This window comes from Limulus polyphemus, unplaced genomic scaffold, assembly GCF_000517525.1.
Source record: "Limulus polyphemus unplaced genomic scaffold, Limulus_polyphemus-2.1.2 Scaffold3626, whole genome shotgun sequence".
NCBI lineage: Eukaryota > Metazoa > Arthropoda > Merostomata > Xiphosura > Limulidae > Limulus > Limulus polyphemus.
The window spans coordinates 80,853-92,204 of NW_013669236.1; the positions used below are offsets into that span (position 1 = coordinate 80,853).

At 34.0% G+C, this 11,352-nt stretch overlaps 1 protein-coding gene across 1 annotated transcript in view; it reads left to right on the forward strand.

The window, feature by feature from the left end:
* Window positions 1-11,352, forward strand: part of LOC106469711 (ubiquitin-protein ligase E3A-like) — a 53,314-nt gene that overhangs the window by 14,356 nt on the left and 27,606 nt on the right. The window contains exon 3 of the mRNA XM_013930223.2: window positions 5,986-7,205. Coding sequence (XP_013785677.1) covers window positions 5,986-7,205 — 1,220 coding nt within the window. The remainder of the gene's footprint in view (window positions 1-5,985; window positions 7,206-11,352) is intronic.

An 11,352-nucleotide genomic window follows, 5' to 3' on the forward strand; every position in this document is an offset into this window, starting at 1 on the left:
CTCATAAAATATTAAAAGTTATTAGTATGTAAACTATAATGAGGTTATGGTTACGAGGTCGGTCCCAGGGACCGAGCCCGGGACGAAAAAGTCGAACAGCTAGTATGCCCTCTTCCTGCAGCAGGACAGGTTCATTACCCACATCTTTGTTTGTCCAGCTGTTTTGAGGTCAGACACTGTATAGTCTGATCACACACTAACAAGGGTATGCTCGTTGGCTTGCCGATTGCTTGTGTATGGGTATTTGGTAGGTCCTGCAAAAGTTCTGCCCATCCTTGTGATACTTGGGTGTCAGGTTTTTATGTGTGTATGGGCCGATTCTTTACAATAGGTGTATATGATTTTTTGGCAATAAATTTCGACAATAAACAAACAGCACACAGTTCACTTGTTTTAATATAATATATATATAAATGTTTATATATATGCAATTGATGCAATTGGATTTTTAATACTGGTGCTCCAAGAGACTTTCTCTGAGATACCGTCCTCTCATCTTGTAGATCTTGGCCCTTGCTAACTGTACAGCTACAGTTGTTGTTAAAGAATTCTTGAAGAATTTGGTAAGTTCTGCTAATTCATACAAAGTATTACTTAATGCAGTTATATTGATATGATAATCAGTGTCAGAGAGTTTCTTCAGGCAATACTTTACTATTGGGTCATTATTTTCTGGGATTTCATATTTAAGTATCTAAGAAGGGTCTCATAATTCTGCATCAAAGCACTTAAAGAGAAATATATAGATAGTAATCTCACTTCATTTACAGGTTGAAAATGATTCAGTCTCATTTTCTGTGACATTTGCTATTTCCTAGAATTGTCCTCTTTGAACTGGGGACCTGCAGAAAACTATATAAATGGTCTTCAAAAGTCTCTATTTCCTTCATCACTGGTACCTTGTTCCTGACATCATTGAATAAACCCAAATCTTCTTGATGAGCTACACAGTGTTGTTCTATTAAATATGGAATGTACTGCTTGAACTGTGTGGCAACATAAATGTTTCCCCTAGCATGACAGAAGCACCATTTCAGTGAATATCACCATCTTAATTATATTCACCTTATTCAAGTGTGGAAATCTTTGATAGCAGATGTAATAGTTTGCACATTACAAGCAGATAAGTTAAAATTCCATCAAACACTGTTTTATGCACTGCGGATGCTGCATCTCTGAGCTTAAAGTAAATTATAAGCATCTTGTTAATAGAAAAATCTGTGTTTTCATCAATAATAAGTGTATCATAGGAAGACAAGTGAATTTCTAACATGATTTCTACATGGTCAACATTTTTGACTGACATCAAGAACTTTAAAGCATAATTTTTGCTATGCCAGCTTTCTGAAACACACTAGTACTTTGCCTTGTGATCATGTATATTTTGTACTAAGTTCATGGAGCTGTTCATTTGTACTGCAAGCAGAACATTGTCTATGAGAACTTTTATTTCACCTGGCTCTGAACGTTGTCTTTCCATCAGTTCCAGTCTCTTCTGTCCGTCATTAGTGTTTTCTAATAGAATATTTTGCAAGTCAAATCCCAGTGGGTGAGAATTTATGCTTCTAAGAACATCTACAGCAGATTCATGACCTTTTCTTGATAAATGCCTCTTTATGTAGTCCAACTTCCATCCATATTCCCATTTCTTGCCAGTAGAGAAATTGCTGGATATTCTAGCTCCAGCACAAATTTTGTAGATCAAGCCCACATCAGCACTTTACTGGAATATTTCCTTAAGTTGTTCAAAAATCTTGCCTCTGGATTGTTGAGATTCTTTTTCTACAATTTCATCCAGCCACTCTGAATGTGAGGCAGCATTTCTTTTTAGGATTTGCCCCTTTGTTGGTTGATGCTGCTTGCCTTTGTTTAAACGTGGCTGTTATAAGGGTATGCTTTTGTCGATAAATATATAATCTCCACAAAAAATAATTAAAAATCAGTAATAATTTTATAATTCTACATTAAACTTTGACCTTCTAATGAATCACTGTATGCAAGACTTTACCAGTAGGGATGATATTTAACCACTGTACAGTTTCTTTTTATCGAAACATACTATGTACTGATTTTAACCTTCGAGTCTTGACTCAACACCCTATGATCAATGAACTTCAACAATATAAACATTACTTGCAAATTGTAACTGTCCTTGGTCATAATTTGGAAAGTTAAATGAAAATTGATTGAGAAATATGATTGAGAGAGTAAACATGCACACATCTTCCTCTTAATAATGCACTATTGATATACAGTTATGCATGACATAACATGAAAGAATTGTTCTCTATTATCCATCCATATAGTTTCATTTATTCTTTGTTTTCAAGAGAAAAGACCATTTTTGCTGTTGCTAACTCTTTGATATTAGCACCTTGTAACAGTTTTTAACACTACTATGTTGGACAAGGTTATTACATATATGTACATTATTTCCCCTTATTTTTTGAATTAAATGCAATTTAACTAACTAGCACCATATAACACTCATATAACCTTCATAGGCCTACTTAAACCAACAAAATTGCACTTTACCCAGCTAAAACACTTTTGAACTTAACTGAATTCAAATCTACTAATTAGCTCACCAGTTGACATTCTACCCTATAGAACCCACTTAAGCTAAATAAATGCTACTCTTGAGTGGCTATCAGTTAAATAAGGTTGGCTAAACTTGGAAATCCTGCATAAAATGGCTGTTAAAATGCACCTAGTGAGTTACTCTGGAACAAAACTAAACAAGTTAGTGCTGTTACTCATAATATAGCACACAATGATATAGCTGATTACTTTTATCAGTAAAACATGTTTATTATAAGTATAAATGCTACTAATGTTATCAACAACTAGGTGAAAGTCAAGATAATTGCAACTGCATTCCACATTGCAATTGTGCCATGGCCACGTGTTCTTTTCTGTCCCAATTTTCCAGCCTGAAGAGAGATGTCAGCACTAGTTAAATGAATATGGAGCAAAATTCAAGTTATTTTTTTTTTTCCTATCACAATGAGGCCTTATCATTCTGACAAAAGTGTCTTTGACTTAACCTACCAACATCAAAATAGTTCACCATCACTGAGGATGTGTGTGGCTGAAATAATTAAATGTGCAACACTTGATAGACTGTTGCGTGGCCATGCAGACACATGGCTTAAATAGAATGATGGTGGTGAGATATTTTCCTTACCTGAAAATGTATTTCTGAGAGATGTTACCTCCACACACCTTTCCACCCATCCTCCCCATTTCTGGTGCTCTTTCTCCTTACTTCACCTAATAATTAAGTTATTTTGAGCACAAGTGCATAGGGGGAGTTGCTGCTAAAGGAAGTTGTGCTGCCCTTCTATTGGTAGAGGGCTATTATTGCATGATGATGTTATCAATTACTAGTGTAGTTCATGTTAAACACATGCTTTATAGGCCAATGACATGCAATTATCATACAACTACTAGTGTAGTTCATGTAAGACATGTTTTATAGGCTAGTGGCATGCAAATATCATACAAGTATTAGTGTAGTTATGTTAAGCACATGTTTTATTGGCTAATGGTATACAAACATCATACAACTACTAGGGTAGTTCATGTTAGACACATGTTTCATAGGCTAGTGTCACGCAAGTATCATACAACTACTAGTGTAGTTCATGTAAGACATGTTTTATAGGCTAGTGGCATGCAAATATCATACAAGTATTAGTGTGGTTATGTTAAGCACATGTTTTATTGGCTAATGGTATACAAACATCATACAACTACTAGGGTAGTTCATGTTAGACACATGTTTCATAGGCTAGTGGCATGCAAGTATCATACAACTACTAGTGTAGTTATGTTAAGCACATGTTTTATAGTCTAGTGGCATGCAAATATCATACAGGTACTAGTGTAGTTATGTTAAGCACATTTTTTAGGCTAGTGGCATGCAAATATCATACAACTACTAGGGTAGTTCATGTTAAACATGTTTTATAGGCTAGTGGCATGCAAATATCATACAAGTATTAGTGTAGTTATGTTAAGCACATGTTTTATTGGCTTATGGTATACAAACATCATACAACTACTAGGGTTGTTCATGTTAAGCACATGTTTTATAGGCTAGTGGCATGCAAATATCATACAAGTGCTAGGGTAGTTCATGTTAAACACATGTTTAATAGGCTAGTGGCATGCAAATATCATACAAGTACTAATGTAGGTATGTTAAGCACATTTTTTAGGCTAGTGGCATGCAAGTGTCATACAACTACTGGTGTAGTTCATGTTAAACACATGTTTAATAGGCTAGTGGCATGCAAATATCATACAAGTACTAATGTAGGTATGTTAAGCACATTTTATAGGCTAGTGGCATGCAAGTGTCATACAACTACTGGTGTAGTTCATATTAAACATGTCTTATAGAAAATCAGTAGAAGCTGATAGTAAACTCTGCCCACATACTGAACACACTATCTAAATTGATTTAAAAATTTTTAATATTTAGTTTTTTTTTCTAAATCAAGAATATTCATAAACGTTTCTTTCACAATAATCAAAGTAAACATAAGCTGTGAATTGTATACGGACAGCAAGAAACCGTTTAGTCCACCAAGGCTGTCCTCAAGAAAAAGTAAAATAAAAATAAGAATTTTAACTCCATGTTTGTTTTTTCAGGAATTCATTGATTTTTAACCCTAGAATGTCAGTGTGGGGTCACTATGACCCAATATCACTTGGTTTTAATAACTGAAATTTAATTCTGGCATTCTATGGTTAAACTCCCATAATATTCCAACTTCCATTACTGCTGATGACACATTTTGTAAGCTAATGATCTTGTTAGATAAAAAAAAATAATGGTTCCAAATTGTATTTTCAGGATAGAGCACAAAGAAAACAGGCCTTTATCCTCTCAGTTTTCTGGAGCAAATAAAAATTTCACTTGCTATTTAAGCAAGTGAAGATATTGAAATGGAAATTTCTTTTTGAAATGTGTGAAAATAATTAGAAAATTAATTTTAACATGGTGTGCTTAGAACTGCATGAAGGTCATTTAAAACTCTTACCTTTATCCAAATTTACTTTAAAGATAACCAAATTAAATCACACAGAGCTCTATAAAATCCTGAGCCAATAATTTGTTTGATTGCAGCTCATTGCAGGAAACAGAAATAGAAATAGTTATATGTATCTTGCAAATCATGTAACCAGTTCTTGATAAAAGGAGAGGGGTATTTTGTTAGTAAAATTCATTTTCCAATTAAGGGGAAGGATGAGAGAAAGGTTGAAGTTCTGTCGAGTTATAGATAGTAAAAGACAAATGTGATATCTAGGCTTTTACATACAGATTAGATTACTGAAGATAATATTTGGATTTGTTTTGAGAGTTCAACTAAGTAACAAATCTACTCCACCAGGAAACATTTACAAAATATAATATAACAATTTCTCAGCCTTTTACATAAAGGAAAACAACCCATAAATTGAACATCAGTTAAAAGAACACCAAAAACCTCCTTCCCAAGTCCATGAACATATGAACAAAGCAATCACAGTTTTTCTGAACAGAATGTCACCATATTAAAACATGAACCTGACATTAACAGAAGAAAGATCATAGAAGCCTTATTAATAAAATCAAAGAATCCCACATTTCAAGATGTGGTAACTTAAATTTTGTCTTTAGTTCTGAAAACATGTGGTTTAAGTAATAGTTATGTGATTATGTAATTATTTCTAAACAAATCATTGTCTTTGCTACTGAAACAGAAAAAGATTTTGGTATAATGAGTTAAAGGTCCATGACTTAAAGAAAACTGTCTACTGGATGCTAGACAAAGATGTACTCACATTAATGATGATAATAATACAAAATAGACATTAAAAAATGTCAGTACATAATTAACTCATATTGATGATCAAAAAGATTATATATAACTTAGTGATTTTAAGTTTATAGTGACATCTTGATAGGTAACTGAATTTTTTTATTATTTTTAGGAACAGAAAAGCAACATTTTTTATCAGAAAACATATTATTAGAAATAATTAGCAAGTGCCAAGAAGAAAAGTCCTATTCGGTACTGATCAGAACTTTAGGTGAGGTTTTCTCAAATAAGGAATCACTTATAAAGAGCTTTTTAAAGGAAGAAGGAAGTATTGTTGTGAACGAAAACCTTACCAAGGAGGACATCAGAGCAATGGAGATTGACCAAGATAAAGATCAGGATTCACAAGAGATTGAGGAAAATGTACGTACTACAAAAATAGGTCCTCTAAAATCAGATGATGTCACACTTGACATAGAAAGTGTTAGACGTGCATTTTTGGCATTATTTGGAATTCCTGGCCGCCCTTTTCAAGATGCTCTCATTAATGCACTGAGTACTTTGTGTATGAACTTAGAAATTGATCTGAAATACCACAATCCTTACCACAGAGACAAAAATATGATCAACATATTTTTAATAATAATGGAGATACCAATGCTGGAGTGTCCAGAGTATCTGGATTCAGCTCTTCCAGCATTTTGTAAAACAGCAAGTCTGCTTCCTCTTCCTGCACAAACTAAATTAGCAAAAGTATGGTCAAAGGCAAAACCTGATAAACTAAAAACCATGATAGACACCCTACATCAAGTGATTACATTACGTGTCATAGGAGGCCACTTCTCCCGGGATTATTATCTTAATGATGATGAAATCATAGTAGCAGCAACCAAAACCATGAAGATTTTATATTATGCTGGCTTAATGGGTGGCAATGTAGAAGTAGTGGATTATGCTGATGAGATTGAACAAATAGAAGAGGATGAAAGCTTTCAGGACTTGTTACAAGGTGCTATCAGTCGAGACTCAAAAGAACCCAAACAAACCAAAACAGATCTTTTTGCCCAAAACCTTGGCATACATATTCTTGATTGTCGTAAACCTTTGCTCCCATTTGAAGATTACTACAATGAGCTTCTTAGTGATAATTTGGAAATGGATCAGGATTTTACAAATTATAAATCAGGAGGAACAAAGTTTTCTTTCATGAATTACTCCTTCATTCTTACCCCAGCAGTCAAAGCCCAAGGGTTGTACTATGATAACAGAATTCGCATGTTTAATGAAAGACGGTTATCTGTTATTCAAAGCCTTCTTCATGGCTCTCCTCCTTATCCATTCCTCCGACTTCATGTTCGAAGAGACCACCTCGTAGATGATGCATTAGTTGGGGTAAGTACACAAGCTGTATATGTTCATCATTTTTATATATGTATTTGTTCTGTCACAGTGAATTTTATCTTCTTATCCAAAATGAGTGTTTTGTTTTACCTAAAAATTCAACAAAACTATTGTGTGCATTGAGAGAAATGTGATATAATAGGTAGAGAGTGCTTCAGGAAACAGTTTCTTTATGATTTGACAGTGTTTTGGAAGCCTTCCATCTTTCTTCTTCTGAAACCCGAAGAAAGAAGAAATCTGTAACGTCATTAGTCATAGAGAAGCTGTTTCCTGAGGCATTCACCATTCATTGTTTCACATTTCACTCACTATAGATACAATGCCTACTGTTGATCATCTATCATGTTATGTTTATTAACTGAAAATTACAAATCATAGTCTTATACGTAAAGTATTTTCTTTCTTAAATTTCAAAATTTGATTTGTGAATGTCATAAACGTAGCTAGTGGGAATACCAATGAAATACATGTCAATATATATATGTATATTCACAAAATTTTATTAGATCAAAGTTTTCCTATAACATTGCTGTTTTTATAAAGATATTGTTATTGCAGTAAAATTTAAAAAACTTGTGTGACTGAGACCAAGTACTTATCATCCAGCAATCATAACTTGAACATCTTGATGTTATGCTGCTGCTCTGAAATCTGTATAGTTTTAAACAATTGTAACTGGTACATCTTGGTGTCATGCTACTGTTCTGTGTATAGTTTTCAAGAATAATTATAGCTTTGCTTTCAAAGATGCAAAATCTTGCCCACTATGGGTTAATGCTCTGTAAAGTGCATCACTTGCACTACCCTTGGTACAGCCCTGAGGGTGAGTCATGAGTCATGGTTCTAATCATTCATTTTCTATAGCTTGCAGCCTAGAAGCCATGTTATTTTTGGTTTGAATCTGAGATAAAAAAAATTTTCGGTCTGGTTGTTTACCACCAAATGTCAACTTTTGCATGTCCCTACTCTGTCAGTACTTCTTGGTTGTCTTAGTTTTTTTATTCTGATAAGAGCCATATCCCATTTTTTTACCACTGTTGATAGACTGATGACAGATGTATTTGAACAGCCAGTCAAAAACCTGCCTTTTTGAAAGTGAGAATCCTGACAGATGGGCACAAAATTTTCTTGCAGAAACCATTACTCTTTGTCATGTAAAACAACCATGATGTAGTTGTATGTCCATTTAATGGGCTAATGCATTGTTTGATCTTTATGTTTTACTATTGTAAATAAGCAATATCTTCTACAAATGTGTAGATTGGTCCTACTGAAGTGTCAGCTAGAGTAAATTTATTTTTCCCTTGGCAGTCATTTGAGTGGAATACCTGGGATGTTCAAGTTTTGTTCAACTTCATGAAGGAAAATGAAATAAAAACAGCATGAAAAAAGAAATAAAATAATACAAAAGGAGAAGAAAATCTAAACATTAAAAGAGAGAACAGATTGACTTGAAAAGGATTATTAAAGTCAATAGTGGAATAAGGAGTTCCATGAATGGGATCCTGAAAAGGACCATTTTACTTTAATGAAGTAGTCCTGAAAAGAACTAAAAACTTCACATAAAAAAAAAGAGAAGAGAGTGGGATAAATGTCAAGAAATAATTATTTGGCAAAAAAATGTATTATATGGTTAACCATGTCTCAACCAAGGTAAAGATGTATTTGCATCGTTAGAAAAGATAGCTGGTACAGAATTTCTCAAAACAGCTATCTTGAAAAAGTTTTGTTCCACAGACATAATACATTTTTCATATTAGGAAGGTTGAACATTTTTAAGAAAAGGAAATATTTAAGAAAGTAGATGATAAATTGTGCAGGCTTTTCAATTTTTCCACACCTGAAGTTTTTTAAAGAGAAAATATGATATTGAACATAAAAAAGGAGAACTGCATTGAAAAAAGAGGGCATATAAAAACATTGTAGGTTAGAATAACTGATGAAAAGTTACAATTGCAACCTTTATATTCAGAAACAGTACTCACCTCTATGTAGAACAGATAGCTGTCACTTTCTACATATTCTGAGATTTTTGCACATTCCACAAGCTTTGAACTGAACTTCCACTCCTACATGTATTAACGTGGACTGCACTAACGTATGAATTAATCATGACTCTCTTAAGGTAGCCAAATGCCTCGTCATCTAATTAGTGACGCGTATGAATGGATTAACGAGATTCCCACTGTCCCTATCTACTATCTAGCAAAACCACAGCCAATAGGAGGGCAACACATCATACATGTGCAGTACACCCCATGAGCACTAGCATTACAACAAAGAATCATTTTCTTTAGAATAATGGAAATTTTTAGCGCTTATTATTTACAAATTCATTAACATCTGTAATGTAGTCTTCCCCTTAAATTTTTATTATGAGAATGAAAGATAAATTTTAAACAGTCTTGTTATAACTCTGTTCAAATTATCTTGTATTTAATATATATATATTTTTCCTTATCCTGTGTCTATGCTGATGTTTCTTTGACAGTAGTATTTCCCTTTGTTTTAACAAAGCATATGGGCTTCATTATGACTTCTTCCCTTTTGATATTACACCAATGACCTAGGCCTATTCACCTATGACATACCAGGTCAAATTTTACTTATGAAAAACAACAACATAAGTTGGTTTTGTGGATCATCTCAATTTCAAATTCATGTTTCCACATTTCTGACATCTACTGAGATTCTGATGCTCCTCAAAAAGTCATCCATTCCTGTAATGGCAACTGAAGACAGTTTGATGGTCAATGATGTCACCATCATTGTGCACCAGGTGGTTAGTTCCATTCTGGTCTCAGACTGAGGATTCCTGATCTCCTGCTTCTGTTCCTTCAACTGAACTAACCCAACTTTGGATGAAATTGATCAACTGTTTTCATGCCTACTTATGTTTCTTACTGGTTTCTTCTTCCCATTGAGGATTAGGTAATCTCACCATTCTCTTTTACTTACACAGGTATGTGTTTTTTGTTTCCTCTTTCTCTAGCTTTTTTTTTATTGTTGAATCTCAGATAACCTTGTTACATGAGCCACAATCACTTCTCTTTTAGCATGGGAAACTTCTTACTTTCTTTCTACTCATCTTCATTTTTTACTTATTCAACTTTGTAGACATCTGTCCATGCTTCATCTTTTAGAAGCTTTATATCACAACCTTATTAGCTTTGGTTTCTTGCTTTTTCTTTTGGACAAGGGAGCTGCACCAACTTTCTCATCTCTTACAGCTTTGTAGTATCTCCCACTCTTCTGTTCTTACTTCCAATGTTACTATTTTGTGATGGGTACTTTCCTGGGATGTATTAGGTCATCAAGAAATTAATGTCACGTTTTGGAACATTTTCATTAATCACCACCCAAAAAACATATATAACGTATAATAGTTAAACAAACTTCCTAAATGTCACATTAGTGTAGCCTATATAATGTGTAAAGTTTAGTATACTCTAATCCCTTATAGCAATGGCAAATGATACACACATTTGGCATATAATACTGTTTGAATACAATACAAGGGAAACAATGCCTCTGTAGTCAGAGAATATCAAAGAAGTTTATGGAAATGTTTTGAACATTTGTAGGTGTCAATGATGGTTCAGCAAATTTCATTCAGGTTGACTTTAGCCTTAAAAACTGTGATGGCAGGGGCCGACATGTTGGAATTGATATTGATGCTCTGAAGACGTTTGTTGAGTCTAACCCAAAGCAATACACTTGTGGAATGGCCCTGAAATTGTATGCCTCTGATGAAACAATACGTAAATATCTAAGGAATATGGGAAAACTCTATAAAGAATGTGTTTGGGTGTCTCACAAACTCTCTGATGATCATCGTTTCCAACATGTGAACGTTGCTTCGTCGCTTCTGGCGCATAAACCATTTTTGGACAGAATTATCACCGGTGATGAAAAATGGATTCTCTATGCGAATATTAAACGCCAAAAACAATGGCTCAGTCCTAAACAAAAACCACTTCCGACCCCAAAACCTGAATTCAATCCGTAGAAAGTGATGCTTTGCATTTGATGGGACATCAAAGAAGTAATTCATTTCGAACTTCTCAAGTGTCAATGCAGAGATCTATAGTTAGCAACTGGAACGTTTAAATCAAGCCCTTCATCAGAAACGCTCGTC